Source organism: Bufo bufo, chromosome 2 (assembly GCF_905171765.1).
Source record: "Bufo bufo chromosome 2, aBufBuf1.1, whole genome shotgun sequence".
NCBI classification, from domain to species: domain Eukaryota; kingdom Metazoa; phylum Chordata; class Amphibia; order Anura; family Bufonidae; genus Bufo; species Bufo bufo.
In genome coordinates this window covers 400,127,865-400,148,034 of record NC_053390.1, presented here as the reverse complement: position 1 = coordinate 400,148,034, position 20,170 = coordinate 400,127,865, and the positions used below count along the sequence as shown (strand labels likewise).

The window sequence follows — 20,170 nt, the reverse complement described above, 5'->3', positions numbered from 1 at the left end:
TACACGGATCACCAGCCGTTTGCATTCCGCATCACGGATGCCGACCCATTCACTTAAATGGGTCCGCAAATCCGGAAATGCGGTGCGGAACGGAAGCACAGAACGGAATCCCACGGAAGCACTACAGACTTCTTCTGTGGTGTTCCGTTCCGTGCTTCTGTTCCGCAAAAAGATAGAACTTGTTCTATCTTTTTGCAGAACGGACGGATCGCGGAACCCATTCAAGTGAATGGGTCTGCGATCCGCGTGCGGCTGCCCCACGGTCGGTGCCCGTGCATTGCGGACCACAATTTGCAGTCCGCAGCATGGGCACGGAGCCCTTACGTTCCTGTGAACAAGCCCTAACAGTGACTTCTGATCTCTGTGGGCTCCAGAAGCTGGACCTTCTGTGATCAGCTGATTGCCAGACTGGTTTCTGTTTAAAATAGGGTTCTCTTTGTGAGACCTTATTGAGGGCAGCATGAACTGGTTACAGATACCCTTAGCAAAAACTTGAGTCGCTTTCTGAATTTACCGAGCTATTTGGCTAAAATCTGTATTCAACATCTCCAGCGCAAGACAAATGCTGGAGATGTTCAATACAGAGCAAGCCCTAGGACTCCTCACATTCATGAGCTCCTGGCTCACCACACCCACTGCCACTGATTGACATTTCTTTCCTATTTAATCAGTGACAACATATATATTGCGTGGGTTGAAACACTGGGCTATATTGGAAGAATAAAAACTGTTCACCCGCTGGATGCTGTCACTCCTTTTACAACTGTGGGTATGACATTCAGGAAGGATTCCTGGATTTGTGGCAATGCATCCTTTAATCAAGTGAGTGTGCTGTGGACTTTCTTTTATTTCTGTATTAAAAGTGCCCCAATGAGACAAAAAATGTAAAAAAAATTTTTTTTTTCTAAATAGCACATAAGTGGTACTGCATTTCTTGAAATTCATGTCAGGTGTGAATTAGAGTTGAGCAAACCTTTTGAGATTATGTTCATTTCAAGTTCATCAAATAAAAATAAAAAATTCAGTTCAGACCTGAATCAATTCTATCTGAACGAGAGATAAGGAAAGAGAGAGATCCTGTGCCAGAGCTGATGGCCTAGCGCATATTCTGCCCTCGCCATGACCCTTTTTGGTAAAACTGGTGAGGGTGGCGTAAAATGCCATTGGCATTGAAAAGGTCACAAAACCATGGTTTTGCGACTGTTTTACACCAGAACGAGACATAGGGTGGTGATGAATTTCTCCCTAAGTGTCCCAGAATTCAATGCACTACATTCTTATATTGACTACATTCTTATATTGACCCCCTAGTTTTAGAAAAAATTTCACATTAACAGGGAAACAAACATGAACGTAAGGGCTCCGTGCTCATGAACTGCAAACGGCAGGTCCGCAATACATTGGCTCTGGCTGTATGCATTCTGTGCTGCGGATGAGAACCCATTGACTTGAATAGGTCCTCGATCTGCAAGATACAGCAAAACATAGGAAATGACCTATCTTTTGCGGAGCGGAGTCATGGATCGGAAGCCCACAGTGCTGGCCAATTCAAAAGCAGCACAAAACAAGTTGGTAGTAGTTTTTACAGTACTCAAGACCTGGGGGTATCTGTAATTCTTAGTTATGTGATGTTTTTGTTCTGTTATACATGTATAATGTACACCAGCATGGTTGGCAGGGACAGGGATAACCACCCTATTCTTTCCCTCATGGTAGGAGTGGGCTCATCCTGGCTCTTGCCAGGAGGGGGAATTCTAATTTAGATAGTGTGGAGTCTGGAAGCACAGTCTAGAGCTCCTACACCAAGGGTCTTCGGGACCAGCACGAGATTCTACTCTACTGTAAGATCACTACTACAGAGAAAGGAGTACAATAAAACTCAAGATACAGATATTAGAAAAGCTACAGCATTTTTCAGTCAGCAGAGTGCCCGGCAAACAATAGCTTGACAGACCCTGTTGTAGGTGAGAGAGTACAGCTCAGACACCCATCACCTAGATTACATGCAGGCCAAACCAACTTAGACCCTACATTTTCACAGTGGACTCCCATAGCCACAAGTGCCAGCACACAGCCTGAAGCTCAAGAAAGAAAGTCATCAGCAAAAAAGTGTCACAACCAGACAGCTGAGAAGCTCTGACAGAAGCCTTCCAGATCCTCCTCCTTGAGTTTCTTTGTTTTGGTTTCAGTTCCTCATCTCGTTAGTCTATCTCAGCTGTCATGCAGTTGGACTGATTGCTTCCCTTTAAGTTCCTCCCCATAATGCAGTAGTGTGCGGCTTATACAACTTCCTGGAGTGTGTGTGCATGCTGTTCCTATTTCCCAGTCCTCTGCAAGATAAGTGCTGTTCCTTTATTTGTGATTTTCTGTCTGCTGGATTCCAGGAGACCCTGACTCCCTCCGCGTCTAGTGTAGGGAGCCGGTGGTCGTGTCCCCTCACTATTGTAGGGTCTTCAGGTATTAGATAGCCGAGGTACGTGGATATGCGCCCATCCACCTTTGGGGTGTTCGCATAGGCTGAGCAGTCAGGGAGAGTGGCAGGTTATATGCAGGGGTTTTCCTTTTGTTCCTTAGTTGTGGATCTAGTGGGTCATTGATTATATTGCATTGTCTTGTTTCCTGTACACCATCCGTGACATTATAAGCCGCCAAAACCGTCTCAAGCATGGATCCGGTTTCACTTTTGGCTGAACGCTTCCAGGGTCTTTCATTGGAGGTAGCTGATCTCCGTAAGACTTTTTCTCAGTTTCAAGTGACCGGTTCAGCTTGCGTTCATGGAGTTTGTTCTGAGCCTAAGATCTCGCTCCCGGATACGTTCTCCGGGGGTAGTGAGTATTTTGTGCATTTTAGAGAGGCTTGCAAACTCCATTTTTGCCTTCTTCCCCATTCCTCTGGTGATGAGGAACGGAGGGTGGGGATCATTATATCGCTGCTCAGGGGTAACGCTCAGTCCTGGGCCTTTTCGCTGCCGGAGGGGGCACGGCCCCTCCGTTCAGTGGATGAATTCTTTTTAGCCCTGGGTCAGATATATGATGATCCGGATCGTATTGCTCTGGCTGAATCTAGACTACGTCTGTTATGCCAGGGTAAACAATCCGCAGAGATATACTGCTCAGAATTTCGGAGATGGGCAGCTGATACTGGTTGGAATGATGCTGCACTCTGAAGTCAATTTTGCCATGGTCTATCAGAGGGATTGAAAGATGCATTTGCCTTTCATGAGAGACCTACCTCCTTGGATTCTGCTATGTCTCAGGCCGTTCGTATTGACAGGCGTCTTAGAGAGTGAGGAGAGATCTCTCCTTCCTGTCATACTCAGTCCCGCGACAGTGCAGCGGTCTCATTCTGTGCGCAGGGGTCTCAGTCGCTGTCAGCCCCTTCTGAGCAGGAGCCCATGCAGCTGGGGTTGATTGCCTCTGACAATAGAAGATTCAGCCCGCATGGGAGGGTTTGTTTTTGTTGTGGAGGTATAAATCATTTGGCAAATGTTTGTCCCTCTAGGAGATTCAGGCAGTCTTCTGGGAGTAATAAAGAAACAAAAAGGAAAAAATCTTTTAAAAATGTTCCGTCTGTTACTATTGGCAGGGTTGAGGTGGAAATTGAAGGTTTTCCGTTTGCTTGTAGTTCCCATTTTGTCCTGCCTGCTAGGGTGGCGCTAGAGAGCAAGAGCATTTTTTGTGAGATTTTTGTGGATAGTGGAGCAGCTGTCAATCTCATTGATAATCAATTTGCAATAACTCATGGTTTCCAAGTATGCACTTTGGGAAAGGATATTCCTGTTTTTGCTATTGATTCCGCTCCACTTTCTCAGAAATCTTTAAAGGGCATAGTTCACAATATCCGTTTAATTGTGAGTGATGCTCATGTTGAGGATGTGTCATGTTTCGTCCTTAGCGGTTTGCCTACTCCTCTAGTGTTGGGGCTACCCTGGCTCACTAAACATAACCGCACCATTGATTGGCAAGCGAGGCAAATAAATGGTTGGAGTGACTTTTGCAGAGAGAATTGCCTCATGACATCTGTTTCTGAGGTTTCTACTAAGACTGTACCACCTTTCCTCTCTGAATTTTCGGATGTCTTCTCTGAGAGTGGAGTTCAGGATTTGCCTCCGCACAGGGAGTACGATTGCCCTATTAATCTCATCCCAGGTGCCAAGCTGCCTAAATCTCGTTTATACAATCTTTCCCAACCTGAGAGGGTCGCTATGCGTGCTTATATCTCTGAGAGTCTGAGAAAAGGACACATACGACCCTCGAAGTCACCTGTTGCCACTGGTTTTTTCTTTGTTAAGAAAAAAGATGGTTCTTTAAGACCTTGTCTGGATTTCAGGGAGCTGAACAGTATCACTATTCGTGACCCTTATCCGCTTCCTCTGATCCCGGACCTGTTTAACCAGGTTGTTGGGGCTAAAGTCTTTTCCAAATTAGACCTAAGAGGGGCATACAACCTGGTCAGGGTCAGAGAAGGAGACGAATGGAAGACGGCTTTCAATACCCCTGAGGGCCATTTTGAGAATTTGGTTATGCCTTTTGGTTTGATGAATGCCCCAGTCGTTTTTTCAGCATTTCGTGAACAGCATTTTTTATCATTTAATGGGAATATTTGTATTAGTGTATTTGGATGACATTTTGATTTTTTCTCCTGATTTCAAGACTCATAAGGAACACTTACGTCAGGTCTTGCTCATCCTGCGGGAGAATAAATTATACGCGAAACTGGAAAAATGTGTGTTTGCGGTTCCAGAAATTCAATTTCTGGGGTTTCTTCTCTCCGCTTCTGGTTTTCGCATGGACCCCGAGAAGGTCCGCGCTGTGCTTGAGTGGGAGCTTCCTGAGAATCAGAAGGCGCTGATGCGTTTTTTTGGGCTTTGCCAATTATTACAGGAAATTTATTTTGAATTATTCCTCTGTTGTTAAACCACTCACTGATATGACCAGAAAGGGGGTAGATTTTTCTTCCTGGTCGGTAGAGGCGCGTAAGGCCTTTTCTAATATCAAGGAGAGTTTTGCTTCTGCTCCCATCCTGGTACAACCTGATATTTCGTTACCCTTCATAGTTGAGGTTGATGCTTCTGAGGTAGGGGTGGGTGCGGTCTTGTCTCAGGGTTCCTCTCCTGCCAAATGGCAACCGTGTGCCTTTTTCTCGAAGAAACTCTCCTCCGCAGAGAGAAATTATGATGTGGGAGATAGGGAATTTTTGGCCATCAAGTTGGCTTTTGAGGAATGGCGCCATTGGCTAGAGGGAGCCAGACACCCTATTACCGTGTTTACTGACCATAAAAATCTGGCCTACTTGGAGTCAGCCAAGCGTCTGAACCCGAGACAGGCCAGATGGTCTTTGTTCTTTTCAAGGTTTGATTTTGTTGTCACGTTCCGCCCTGGGGTTAAGAATGTGAAGGCAGATGCCCTGTCACGTTGTTTTCCGGGAGGTGGGAATTTTGAAGACCCGGGTCCCATTTTGGCTGAAGGTGTGGTGGTCTCTGCTCTTTTTCCTGAATTGGAGGCAGAGGTGCAGGCAGCCCAGTCAGAGGCTCCTGATCTTTGTCCTCCTGGGAGGTTGTTTGTGCCTCTCGCTTTGAGACACAAGATTTTTTATTTTTTTTCAAATATCCTTTTTATTAAAATAGATATATCAATTCCAGAGTATCAAAGTACAAACAGCTGTCCAAACAATGTTTAGCGTGACATATCCTATGGTTACAACAACCGATTAAATGTCAATTTACATTTATGCATTACCTAGTGACCCACATCAGTATTACACATCAGTAAGAAACGCACAAATCTTGTTACATAAGTGTCACATTCTTTTGTGTTACAGACAACCGTCTTGCAGACCATTGTGAAGATATATCCATCCATTTTTTAGATTTTTCCCTCTTTGACCCTAAACTAAAACTTAAACTCCCCCCCCCAACTTCTTCAGGTCCATTGTATATACCTATATCTCTTCTAATGTAGTATTTATTAAGTTATTTATTCCTCCCTAGTCTACTTGCAACTTCCCTAGGGTGTTCTGTAGCTTCCTTTTCAAGTACCACTCTGAACCTGTGAATGGATGCATAGTTTCTAGTAGTTCAGCACTGCTCAGGGCGACTTTTATAAATGGTTCCCATCTGCTAAAGAAAACCTCTACCCATTTTCCCTTGAGATGTTCTGCTTCGGCCCTCTCAAGCAAAAAACATGTCTTAGTTTGTTTGAAAACTTCTTCCATTAATGGAGTTGTGGCTTGAAGCCAATTTTTGAAAAGACATCTTTTAGCTGCTAATAACAATAAGTGTACCAACGGAATTACCCTTTGCCCCCCGGGTGCCACCTGGAATAACAACAGTTCCGGTATCATTGGAATTTTTATTTTCAGGTGATACTTAATTTGAGAAATAGTCTCAGCCCAGAACTTGTTAGTCTCTTTACAAGACCAAACCCCATGGAATAGGTCTGTACCAATTTCGTGACATTTTGGACATTCAGTGATCCTATCCGTTTGAGACACCCGAGGAGCAAAACGAAAACCATAGATAGCTTTATGTGCCATCCTAAAATATGTCTCTCTCCATCCCTCATTTGGTGTCATCTTCCTAACTACCTCCCAGCCTTTTAGAATAATTTGTTTTATGTCTATCAATGGGAATTCCTTTTTCCATTGTGAGAATATTTTCTCCGCCACTTGTCTCTGTTTCATGTCTCTTAGGCCTCCATATAGCTCCGCCAGTGATTTTTTCCTAACTCCCTGCCCAATAAGTATATCAAAATCTTTCAGACCCATTTCCCTAACACAAGATTTTTAAGGAACACCACGATACGGTCCTTGCTGGGCACCCAGGGGCAAGAGCCACACTGGATCTCATCGCTCGGAGATTCTGGTGGCCTGCGCTTCGTAAGTCGGTTGAGGGTTTTGTGGCAGCTTGCGAGACTTGCGCTCGTGCCAAAGTCCCTCATTCACGGCCATCAGGTCCTCTCCTTCCCTTACCCATTCCTTCCCGTCCTTGGACACATCTGTCCATGGACTTCATAACGGACTTGCCTCGTTTCTCGGGGAAGACTGTGATTCTGGTGGTGGTGGACCGTTTTAGCAAAATGGTGCATTTCATCCCTTTTCCTGGTTTGCCCAATGCTAAGACGCTGGCGCAGGCATTTATTGACCACATTGTCAAATTGCATGGTATTCCTTCAGACATAGTCTCTGATAGGGGCACGCAGTTTGTTTCCAGATTCTGGAAGGCTTTCTGTTCTCGCTTGGGGGTTCGGTTGTCATTCTTTTCTGCTTTCCACCCGCAGTCGAATGGCCAGACAGAGCGCGTCAATCAGAATCTGGTGACATATCTGCGCTGTTTTGTGGCGGAGAATCAGGAGGATTGGTGTTCTTTTTTGTCCCTTGCTGAGTTTGCTTTAAATAACCGTCGTCAGGAGTCCTCTGATAAGTCACCATTTTTTGGTGCATATGGGTTTCATCCGCAGTTTGGGACTTTCTCGGGAGAGGGGTCTTCTGGTTTACCCGATGAGGACAGATTCTCCTCGTCTTTGTCATCTATTTGGCAAAAGATTCAGGATAATCTAAAGAGCATGAGTAAGAGATATAAGCGTGTGGCAGATAGGAGACGTGTGCCTGGTCCGGACCTGAATGTTGGTGATCTGGTGTGGTTGTCTACCAAAAATATCAAATTGAAGGTTCCCTCCTGGAAGTTGGGTCCTAGGTTTATTGGGCCTTACAAGATCCTGTCTGTCATCAATCCTGTTGCCTACCGTCTTGATCTTCCTCAGACTTGGAAGATCCATAATGTTTTTCATAAGTCCTTATTGAAACCTTATGTTCAACCTATTGTACCCTCGCCTTTGCCTCCTCCTCCGATTATGGTTGATGGAAATCTTGAATTTCAGGTCTCTAGGATTGTGGATTCTCGTCTTGTCCGCGGTTCCCTCCAGTACCTCGTTCATTGGGAGGGTTATGGTCCTGAGGAGAGGATGTGGGTCCCAGTGACGGACATTAAGGCCACTCGTCTCATCAGGGCTTTCCATAGGTCCCATCCTGAGAAGGTGTCCGGAGTCCACTCGTAGAGGGAGGGGTACTGTCACAACCAGACAGCTGAGAAGCTCTGACAGGAGCCTTCCAGATCATCCTCCTTGAGTTTCTTTGTTTTGGTTTCAGTTCCTCATCTCGTTAGTCTATCTCAGCTGTCATGCAGTTGGACTGATTGCTTCCCTTTAAGTTCCTCCCCATAATGCAGTAGTGTGCGGCTTATACAACTTCCTGGAGTGTGTGTGCATGCTGTTTCTATTTCCCAGTCCTCTGCAAGATAAGTGCTGTTCCTTTATTTGTGATTTTCTGTCTGCTGGATTCCAGGAGACCCTGACTCCCTCCGCGTCTAGTGTAGGGAGCCGGTGGTCGTGTCCCCTCACTATTGTAGGGTCTTCAGGTATTAGATAGCCGAGGTACGTGGATATGCGCCCATCCACCTTTGGGGTGTTCGCATAGGCTGAGCAGTCAGGGAGAGTGGCAGGTCTTATGCAGGGGTCTCCCTTTTGTTCCTTAGTTGTGGATCCAGTGGGTCATTGATTATATTGCATTGTCTTGTTTCCTGTACACCATCCGTGACAGAAAGCACTTCTGGCAAGCATGATTCTTCAAACCACCTTTCTACTGTACCAATCCCCAGGGAGTAATGGCCTGAGGGAGTACACCGGGGCACAACATCATCAGATCACTACCACTCCCATCCTCTGCACCTGCTCCTCAGAGGCTGCATCTGTTCTACTAATGGGTCACTATAAGAGTTCACATATTCTGTTAGTGAGGTTTGTAAAGGCTGTATATATACTGTAAATCGAAGTACCCAAAGAAAACCCATGCAAACACAGACTCCATGTAAATGTTGCCCTTGATAAGCTTTGAACCCCGGACCTCAGTACTGGATGTCACCGCTGCTAACCACTGAGCCACCATGTTGCCGATGTATACTGTATGAACTGTAGACAGTTTTTTTAAGGTTGATCATATGGATGAAATGTAAAGTGTAGATTAAAACATCTTTGTATTACAGGGATTTAGAGTATGGGATATACACACTCTTTCGTTACTGCAAGTCTTCTTTGATAAAGGACAGGGACCCTGTGACAGGCGAATAAACTCCATGATATTTGATAATAAGCATCTTAGACTTATCACTGGTAAGAAAAAATATTGGTTAAATGGATTTTTGGATTGTTTATTGGGCAAAACATATGCATTCTAATTATACCTTAAAGGGGTTGTCTGGTGTCAGAAAGAAACCCCTGATGAAGCTGCCCTTGTAGGGCAGCAATACGCATAGGGTAAAAGCAAAATTTAAGTGGCTCCTTATCTTAAGGCTTATTCAGACAAGTGATGTAAAAATCATTTGCATTCTGTCTGTTAAAAGCTGATGATTTTCCATCCATCTTAAATCAGTATAGTCTCCATCTGCATTCCGTTTGTCAGTTTATCCACTCATGTAACATCAGTGTGTGATCAGTTTTTCACTTAAGTGAAAGAAAACTGAAGAATGGACGTTCTAGCATCCATTAGTGAAAAACAGACTGCACATGGATGTCATCCTTGTATTGTTATTTTATTTTTTTACTATTCCATTGATTTGAATAGTCCAATCCAATGTGAAAAATTAACAAAGACGGTGCATGCTTTAATTCCATCTGAATGGACTGACGGTCAGTGAAAAAAATCTGATGTGCCATGACTCATAGTCCGTAATGGGTCAGTGTTCATTCTGGATGTTGTTTTTTTTTTATAATCCATTTCAATGAATTTCACTCTGGGCTCTTACTGTAAACACAACTAGTGATCCATTCAGTTTTGTAAAAATAAGATGCAATGTCATGTAAATTCTTGTTTATTTCTTTAGGTTCATGCATGTTGGATGTTTGGCCTCTAACACGAATGATTCAAGATACAAGACAAGTCCCACGTTCACATGATAGGCCAATAAATGTACTTTTATATAACAAGGTCTTTCATCAGGTTCTCAGCATTTGTTCAGAGTCTGTTTTAAAGGTAAATCTGAATTTAAAGAATCTAATAAAAAAAAAAAATATGTCAATAGCATATGAAATATAACACATATGTCCTAAAACTCAAAAAGGCCTTTTCTATCTTTTACAAATATCTTTCCTTTAATGGATGCCTGTAAACATACCACTTGAGCAGCACATAGTGGAAACCAGCACACTGAAAATTTTGCACATTTCTGCCAGAAGATATTTTATAAATACATTTCTATATATCTTTACAACTAATTTTTTCTTGTAGGTTTGGGAAATGGAGACAGGTTATCAAATATATGAAATTAAAGATCCTCATGGAGCTACTATTGAAGTTACTGCTGCGGCTATTAATATAAATGGATTCCATTTCGCTACTGGAGCTTATAATGGTTTGTTATTTTTGATTTTTAAAAGCAAGAAAATTTAAATGTAGGTTTATCTTACGGCTATTGAAGAAAAGCAATGATGCTCTATCTCCTAAAATTAAAGGCTATAGATACCTTTGCACTGAAGTCGATTAGCAGTGGGAGAGTCACATAGGCTGTGTGCATGGATAGAGAGAAAGCAAATACCCCATAGCAAACTTGGTTGAGGGGGAACGGACACTCCTACTCAACAGTGTCTGTCAGTACACAAGAGAGGAAATCCCTCATGAGCTGTATAAAGTAAAATGAGAACAGGGATAAAGCTTTGCTGATACATGAGCTCTAGTGAAGGCAGCAGCATCCTGGGCACACAGAGCTCACATACAGCATGTATTACTGAGGTGCTTTTTTTAAATTGTGGTGAATTATGGGGAGCTCCTAAGATATAGCCATTTTAAAGTCCCTTCAGATCTGAACTGGTCCCTAAAAAAGTTTGGGAAAATGTCTTGTAAATTTGAAAAATTGCTGTAAAACATTTAAGCCTTTTAATGTCCTTAAAAAAATAAAAGGCTGTTTATGACATAAAGTAGACTGATGACAAATGTAAATTACGGTGTTAACTAATTTGTGTAGTGTCACTATCTGTCTTACAGATCTTTCTAACAAATTTTGAATATTGCAGATTTTTCCAAATTTTCTTGTAAAAATCTTTTTATTATTGATTTTTTTAAAACATATAAAACAAAACAAAGCTGCTATGTCGCAAGGCAAATTAAAATATAAAATTTTACATCTAATATTAATAGATAAAATTAGTAGATCAATCAAGAAATACAGATTAGCATAAAAGTTATATTTGGATCATTATAACTAAAAACAAAACTACAATAACCTATAACCTAACACAATACTGCAGGAGTAGCCCTTATATTTGGGATCGATAGTATTTACTTTCCAACCATCTGTCCCATCTGTAATGAAACGTAGAAGATTTATTTTGGATCCGTGCTATTGTTTGTTCAAATGAGCAGGTATTGTTTACCGCTTGCCAAACTTAATTTATATGTGGAGTGTCTATGGACTTCCAATGTCTGGTTATGACCAGTTTGGTAGCCATGACCAAGTGTGCCACGATTTTTCCAAATTTTCTGTAAATTCCTGATTATTTCAAAAATACACCAAAAACATTTACTATTAACATGATGTACAATTTGTCACAAAAAATATCCCAGAATCACTTGGATAAATAAAGGCATTTTAAAGTTATTACCACATAAAGTGACACATATCACATTTGAAAACTGCGGCATTAAGGGTTTTTCAGGGAGTTCTATAGTGAATGGCCTATAACAGGGATTAGCAAAGTCCGGCATCTGTGGACATTACCAAAAGAGAAGAGTAAGTTTGCATGCTGGGAGTTGTAGTTTAGAGCAGCTGGAGTGCCGAAGGTTGCTAATCCCTGGCCTATAATAAGGGTAGGTCATCATATCTTTTTTTATATACTTTATTCTTTTTATTTTTTTATGAAATAAATACACATTCAATGCAACAATAACATAGTACAACACAATCCGTATTACCACTATGATAAATATTATCCTTATTTTTTATCACCCAAATACCCACCCAACACCCCATGAAAAAAAGGAGAGAGAGAGGGACTGGAGGGAAAAAAAAAAATTAAAAAAAAATTTGCGCGACCTAATATGGCCATTTATTCCATATATCATCAAGTCCTACTGGATTTTTAGTATAGCACTAAGAAACCCGTTGAGTTTTAATAAGATTAGCCACTGCTTCACGCCACTGTCCCACTGTGGGCGGGTCTTCCTTTATCCATTTCCTAAGTATAAGGAGTCTAGCTTGAAACAATACTTTACCCAGAACCAGTCGTATATTCTTCTTTAATTTCAGATGTTCAGTTGCTCCCAATATACAAACTACTGGGTCTTCGAACACCTGAACATCCAGGAATGCAAATACAATCTCTGCTATCCCCTTCCAATATCTGAAAAGTCTGGGGCATCTCCAAAAACAGTGTATTAAGTCTGCGTTCCCTCCACTACATTTTGGACAATTATCTAAAGCTCTCACACCCATCTTCCTAAGCATTTTAGGAGATCGATGTAATCTATGTACTATAAAAAACTGTGATATTTTATGTGAACCCCTGTCCGACACCATAGCGTAACTTCTAAGGTCATCCTTCCATTTCTCTTCGGAAAAGAAGGGCTGAAGTTCTTTCTCCCATTTTTTTTTGGCAAGTATTGTAAACCGTTCTTTCTTACCTTCCATCAATATCCCGTACCTTTTTTTTTTTGTACCTCTTTTTTCTCCTCCGCTAGTGAATTTATATATTCTATCTGATTGTTCTTTTCTATATTTATCTACTTTTGCCGCTGTCCTCATAGCGTTCGTAAGCTGGAGGTATTTGTAAATATCCTTTTGGGGGATCCCAAACTCCCTAGCAAGTGTATTAAAGTCCTTCAATTTATCATCTTCAAAAATTTTCATCATATATGATAAGTAAGGGTTCGACCCTCAGTGCCCCCTCTGATCAGCTATTTGAAGAGACCACAGTACTCCTGTGAGTGCTGCGGCCTCCTCACAGCATACCAACCACCGCGCCATACATTGTATAGTGGCTGTGCCTGGTATTGTAGCCGAGGCCCATTCACTTGAATGGGACTAAGCTGCACATAGGCCATGTGACCAATAAATGTGACATTACTGGCCTAACAGCTGAATGGCAGGAGTGCTGGGAGTCAGATCTCCACTGAGCAGATATTGATGACCTATCCTGAGGTTAGGCAATCAATATTTAATTCCCAGAAAACCCTGAAAAAAAAAAAACTGGCTTAAGGGGGTTAATCAAACTTTTCATGAAAAAAAATAATGGAGGTCATTTAAAAGAATGTATCTATCTAAGTATTTGAGTACCTGGATTTAATTGGCATTCATATGTACATCTATTTATTCCTAATTTGTGGTGATAGCATAACCCCTATAGAAGCCTAGAGGGGTCACCTATACAAGCTGTGCACTTTTACCTATCATAGCAAAGAGAACACAATACATTGCAGAATTCTCCTGTATGGCAACAAAATCAAACATACAGCTGTGTACTTTTTATTCTTATTTAGGTTCATTGACAATATGGGATTTTGGGAATGGTTATGAAGTAAAGACTCTTCCTCCCATGAAAGGATATAAAGATGAAGATCGAGGCTTCTGTCAGCTAAGTTTCCTGCGAGCCATTGATAATCAGCACATAGTTATTGCCCTGGATATGAGCGGGAAAATAAAAATGATTCAGGTTTATAATACTATTTTTTCTATCTTTAATTTAGGGATGAATGTAGGAATAATCCCATGAAATAACAATTCTGAAGAATCTTTAATTTTACCTCTGTGCTCTGTTGTTCTGTTATTCCTCCTGGAAAATTTTGAATACATTAATAGCAACCATATGGTGTCTCTCTACTGTCAGTGCTGACTGTACAGTGTCAGGGACATGCCCCACTGCCAAAGGGAAAAGTAACACCCAGTTGTCATTTTTTTCCTGCATTACTAGAAGGAATGGGAAAATGCAAAAGATACTCTTGGACTGTTTATTCATGGGGAATGCTAATATTGACTAGAATGGACAGCTGACAGGCCCTCTTTAAAAGGGTTTCTTCAGAAAACAAAAATGTAGACATTTTGTTCTCTTCCTCAATCAGCTATGGTCTGAGCCTCCAATGTCCTGCCTGAAAAAAAGGTTCATATCCCTACAGCTTGAGCAGGAGCGATGCATTAGGCTACGGCCACACAAAGTTTTTTTTGGAGGAGGTTTTGAATTTGATCTGTCTGCAGGATCTTCAGCCAAAGGCAGATGTGATCCACCGGGAGAGAGAAGTATAAGTCCTTCTTTTATATTTCTGACTCCACTTTTGACTTTGACAAAAAATCCTGCAGGTAGATCTGCCTAAAAATCTCATCCAAAAAAACTGTGTGGCTGTTCTGTCACGGCACCACCCATCACAGCTGATTGGGGCCATGCAGGCCTTGAACACCCATCCTACTTAACTTTTTAGGAAAGGTTTCTGGCTGTTTAACAGAATGGCAATTTACTCGGTAGATGAATTGAGCATGTTCAGCTAATAAAAGCTATTTATGATTGTATATTATTTTTCTTGTTTTCCTGGAGAACCTCTTTAAAGGGGTTGTCTCACTTCAGCAAGTGGCATTTATTATGTAGAGAAAGTTAATACAAGGCACCAGTGGCGTAGCGTGGGTTGCCAGCACCCGGGGCGAGCCATGTATTGCCTTCCCCCCCCAACCTGTGGACACGCCACTTTTTACAGATAATGTAGTAGTCCTATGTAACACCACAGACAACATGGTGGTAACTCTCTAAGTACAGATGATGTAGTAGATGGGTATAACGCCCCAGAATTCAGAACTCACACAGTGTGACCTGAGGTCTGGGGCCAGGATGCGGCAGGGTGGGCCACATTCTCAATCCACCCCCTAACCCTACCGTGAAACAAATATGTGTTTGGACATTACATACATCACTAAAAAATATACAGTATAATACAGCACCACATACCTCATCCATCCAGTGACATCTCCTGTGATGTAGACTTTCTTTAGCGTCTTCATTCGGAGATAAGACCGCCATGATACCTTCTTTCAGCCGCGTCTCATCTCTGTAGAGTTTTATTAGTAGTAGTTATTATTATTATATATAATGTCCCCCTATGTATAATATATAATGGCCCCTCTGTAATATTAGGATATATAATGGGCCATTATATATTCTAATAATACGGAGGGGGCCATTATATATTATACAGAGGGGAACATTATATATAATAGCCTCTCTGTATAATATATAATGGCCCCTATGTATAATATATGATGGCCCACCCTTGTATAATTATTATATATTATGGCCCCACTGTATAACTATAATATATAATGACCCCCTGTATAATATATCATGGCCCCTCTGTATAATGTAAACCGGTGCCCATTGTTTCTAAATATACCGGCCTCCATCTCTTCTGCCTACCTCCATAGTGCCCCCAGTATGGCCCCCAGTACTTACATAAAAAAATATATATATATACAGTATGCAGCGTACTCAAGTTAGGTGTAGAAATGTTCCTGGGTGTTGTAGTGCAATTGTGACACTAACCTGAGACAGCTGACTCTCTGCAAGGGCAGGTGATGATAAGTAATGTTCGTGACGCCAGTGCCAATTAAACGGTGGCACGCCGTTTGCTGATAGCAGGAATAACTGAGGAACCACGTGATGTTAAAACAGAACTCAAACTTTAGTAGTCATCATGCATGGACATAGATGGAAGCGCAGTTCCTTTGCAGACAGTTGGTTGCAGTACATTTGATGCAGGCAATATATATAGCAAGGTGACATTCAGAGTGTTAGACACAGGATTTGCAGTACAGGCGGCTTGCACTCTATTCCTGACTGATCCTGGAACATAGAAACTCTTCTCCAAGGCCCAATGCCCTAGCTCTGGCTTATATCCTTGGTTTTATAATGATCAAGTACCTCCTCTGTTGTCTTTAGTACCTCTTGCTTCTCTGGACTTGCCTCTGTCTCTCCCAGCACTGACTCTAGAAACTTCTGAACTCTCCCAGTGTCCTCAGGCTGATCAGCTGTGGTGTTCCTGCTTCTGCATATATATATTTAGGAGGGGAACCTTCTCCTTGGATCTGGAACCCGGTTACAGGGACTGCAATACCCTCTCCTGGTCTGCAGGCTTCAGGCCTGGACTTGACTCTGACATTGTCTAATCTCTGGTTAGACTAGACTATCAACCTTAGACTGACTTTCCCTTCCCTGACTGGGCCTTATATAGACTAGGGCTCCCTAGCTCCCTCTAGTGACCAGAGCTGGAATGACACCCCTAGCAGGCCTGCACATGCAAATTTCACAGCAACAGGGAAATACTTCGCTTTACATTACATTACATTATGAAGACGACTTGTACCAACCTCCCCATAAACAAGGGGAAACGACAGCACACAAGTGACCCCTCCGTAGTGACGGGCACTACAGTCCCCGTACACTACATACCCCACTGCTTTAAGCTGAGTACGACCTCGTACTCCATCAGGGCTCGCCCAACTGGAATCTTCACCTGAAACAGAAAAAGACACATGCAGGCATACATATATGTAATTCATCTGCATTTACATTCATATCAGGTCCAATTGGTAAAGGTGAAGGGTGGTGACAAGGGGCGTCGTTCTCTTCTCTCAGGATAGTGAATGGAACTGGGGCGCTGACCTGGCACAGCGTGACATTAATACCAGGATAGTCCATGACAATGAATAAGTCCATATTAGAACAGCAAGAAACGGTAAAACAGTATAAAAGGTCTTGGAGGCTCAAAGAACAAATATGAGTCCGTACCCAGGTTATTTTCCTATAAATCACAGAGGCTCTCATGCGGTGGAGTCCATCTCTGGGCACATTTCCTTTTAAAAGAGCAAAAATCTCAGAGGCTCAGGTTCTTTTGAGTCTATCTCCGGGCACGGTTCCTTAGTATCAAGTTGCACAATAAAATTGTATAATAGAAAACAAGTGCTGTAATACCCCTGATCAACCTGAAAAGGGGGGTAAGGGTATTAGGTGCAACAACGGAACAGGCACAACGTGGTGGAAAATAGCAAAAGCAGGCAGGAGATCCTGGAAACAAACTTGGCTTTGTTGAGTTTATTATTTCAGTGAGTGACACCTACCACTGAGCCGTGGATGAACTGGCAGCAGCAACAAAGGACCAGAAAACATAGGACTCCTGTCCTGGAAGGGTTAACAACATCATTCTTTGGTGAAATAAAGCAAAGGCCTAGCAGGCTGATTCACAGGGGTATGTCATAATTACCCGGCTCTGCTGGCAAGTACGGCCTGTAGTAGTCCTCTACAAGAGGATGTGCCCACATAACGGTGTCAGGGGGCAGCTGCAAGGTAAAGGGGCCCCTAATAGGTATTGGCCCCATGGGCCTAGGGGTAGACCCTCGGGTGGACCGTACCGGTCCCGGCATAATGATTGTGGGTGGTGCGGCACTGGGTACCGCCGCCGCAAGCGGTCCGGTGGGCTCTGTGCAGCAGTTCACAGCACTAGCGGGTCCTCTTTGGGGCCGCAACGGAGCGGGGTGACAGAAGGTGGTCTACGGGTGGTGACAGGCACCCTTACCTCATCCTCCTTAGGCGGCGTCCGGATCCTGGCGGTGGCAATCTTGCGCATCTCCCGCAACTTTTCCTCCAGCCGGACGATCTGGTCACCAATGCTCTCTGTGTCGGAATCGCTGTCCTCTGCTGGCGCCGCCGGCGCAGGTACAGTCAACGATGGCTCGGATGCGGCCTCGGCAGATTCCGGTGGCGCATCGGGTCTCCTACCCTTCCGGATATTCTCCAAGGTAACCCGAAGTCCTTTTAAATTCTCCATGTCTTGTACGGTCTTCTCCCGACGAGGCAGCTCGGGGGAAGGATAGGGGCTGACCCATTTTTCCAACACGGTTGGCTGCCAGAAGACATTAGGCCCAATGAAGGAGCCCCGCTCTTGGAAGGCGTGATGGGCCGGCTCTGGAGAGCGTTCAGGTTCCCGCTCGCAGCCAGAGTAGTCTTCTTCTGCCTCCCAGTCCTCAGGTTCTCGCTTGGGACGGGTCACGGCAGTTGCATAAGGGCCTCTCAGGCTCTCGGCAGGGGTGAACTCCACTTCCTCTCCCTCGCGGAGGCTGTGCTGATAGGAAGGGAGGTAGTCTCTCTTGACAGATCTTCTGTTAACATACAAGTCTCTGCCAGTTAGATAATCTTGGATGAACCCGTAGCCACGGGTTTTGTCAAAGGACACCACCACTCCCTTTCTCCTTTCCAGGCGGGGTTGGGTGTTGGTGTGTCGTTCATGGATAGTCTTGGTCAGTTCCTCATAATATATTTTAGTCTTGGTATTCCGCTTTATAGCGGCCTCCCGGATCTCTGCCATTAATGAGGACCACTTGAAAGAGGGCTGAAAGAAGTCTCTCCAAGAGCCATAGCAGGGCTCTGGTTCTTTCTCCCGTGGCAGGCAGGCGGGTCTCTCCGGTCCCGGAGAGTAGGCCGGTGGAGCCTCCTCTGGCTCGACACCAACATTATCCATTTTTGATATTTCAGGCGCGGACGTTGCAGCAAAGCTGTGCTCACTCTCCAACATGCTCGATCCTTCTCTGGAGAGCGATAGGGTGGCGCCAATAAGATCAGCCAGATCCTCCCATTGCACTGGGAGGCCGCCCCCCAGGTATTCCAGTATGGGGAAGGCGGAGTCCATGCTGGCCGACATGCAAATGTCCAGATAAGCAGTGGCGCCTGACCTTGAACTCCTTCCCGCTATTTCCTCAATAAGGCGCCAATTTTTCCCGCTTTTTCGGGATGAAGATGACGCAGCAGTAAATTCAGCAAGCTCAGCGGCCATCTTTTAGCAAGAAACGCTGTCTATTCACTGACAGCAAGCAGGATGGTAAAAAGTCCATAAAACCACACTCCGATGTGGCGATTTCCTTCCTCTTGATAGCGCAACACTGCACAGTGCTTTTTGGAGGTTTTTGGGACACTTTTGGTATGTTTTTCAGTCCACAAAGTCCACTTTAATAAAACAGGCAATTTGTCACTTTGGTCACAGGGCAACTGTATAAGGCACAAAGTTCACGCTTCTTGCACTAGAAAGCGTGCGTATCCTGTTCGTGACGCCAAAAGAGAGGTGCAGCGTACTCAAGTTAGGTGTAGAAATGTTCCTGGGTGTTGTAGTGCAATTGTGACACTAACCTGAGACAGCTGACTCTCTGCAAGGGCAGGTGATGATAAGTAATGTTCGTGACGCCAGTGCCAATTAAACGGTGGCACGCCGTTTGCTGATAGCAGGAATAACTGAGGAACCACGTGATGTTAAAACAGAACTCAAACTTTAGTAGTCATCATGCATGGACATAGATGGAAGCGCAGTTCCTTTGCAGACAGTTGGTTGCAGTACATTTGATGCAGGCAATATATATAGCAAGGTGACATTCAGAGTGTTAGACACAGGATTTTCAGTACAGGCGGCTTGCACTCTATTCCTGACTGATCCTGGAACATAGAAACTCTTCTCCAAGGCCCAATGCCCTAGCTCTGGCTTATATCCTTGGTTTTATAATTATCAAGTACCTCCTCTGTTGTCTTTAGTACCTCTTGCTTCTCTGGACTTGCCTCTGTCTCTCCCAGCACTGACTCTAGAAACTTCTGAACTCTCCCAGTGTCCTCAGGCTGATCAGCTGTGGTGTTCCTGCTTCTGCATATATATATTTAGGAGGGGAACCTTCTCCTTGGATCTGGAACCCGGTTACAGGGACTGCAATACCCTCTCCTGGTCTGCAGGCTTCAGGCCTGGACTTGACTCTGACATTGTCTAATCTCTGGTTAGACTAGACTATCAACCTTAGACTGACTTTCCCTTCCCTGACTGGGCCTTATATAGACTAGGGCTCCCTAGCTCCCTCTAGTGACCAGAGCTGGAATGACACCCCTAGCAGGCCTGCACATGCAAATTTCACAGCAACAGGGAAATACATAGCATTACATTACATTACATTATGAAGACGACTTGTACCAACCTCCCCATAAACAAGGGGAAACGACAGCACACAAGTGACCCCTCCGTAGTGACGGGCACTACAGTCCCCGTACACTACAGTATACTCACCTCTCTTCATCACCTCTTGTAGTCTTTGCTTGGGCGTTCCGGCGCAGGCAGTCAGGAGCAC

General features: G+C 43.7%; 1 protein-coding gene across 1 annotated transcript in view; it reads left to right on the top strand.

Annotated features, from left to right (window-relative positions):
* WDR64 (WD repeat domain 64) overlaps positions 1 to 20,170 on the top strand; it is an 86,788-nt gene that overhangs the window by 39,606 nt on the left and 27,012 nt on the right. Inside the window, exons 10-13 of the mRNA XM_040419780.1 lie at positions 9,038 to 9,164; positions 9,875 to 10,023; positions 10,279 to 10,402; positions 13,522 to 13,694. Of these exons, the coding sequence (XP_040275714.1) occupies positions 9,038 to 9,164; positions 9,875 to 10,023; positions 10,279 to 10,402; positions 13,522 to 13,694 (573 nt within the window). The remainder of the gene's footprint in view (positions 1 to 9,037; positions 9,165 to 9,874; positions 10,024 to 10,278; positions 10,403 to 13,521; positions 13,695 to 20,170) is intronic.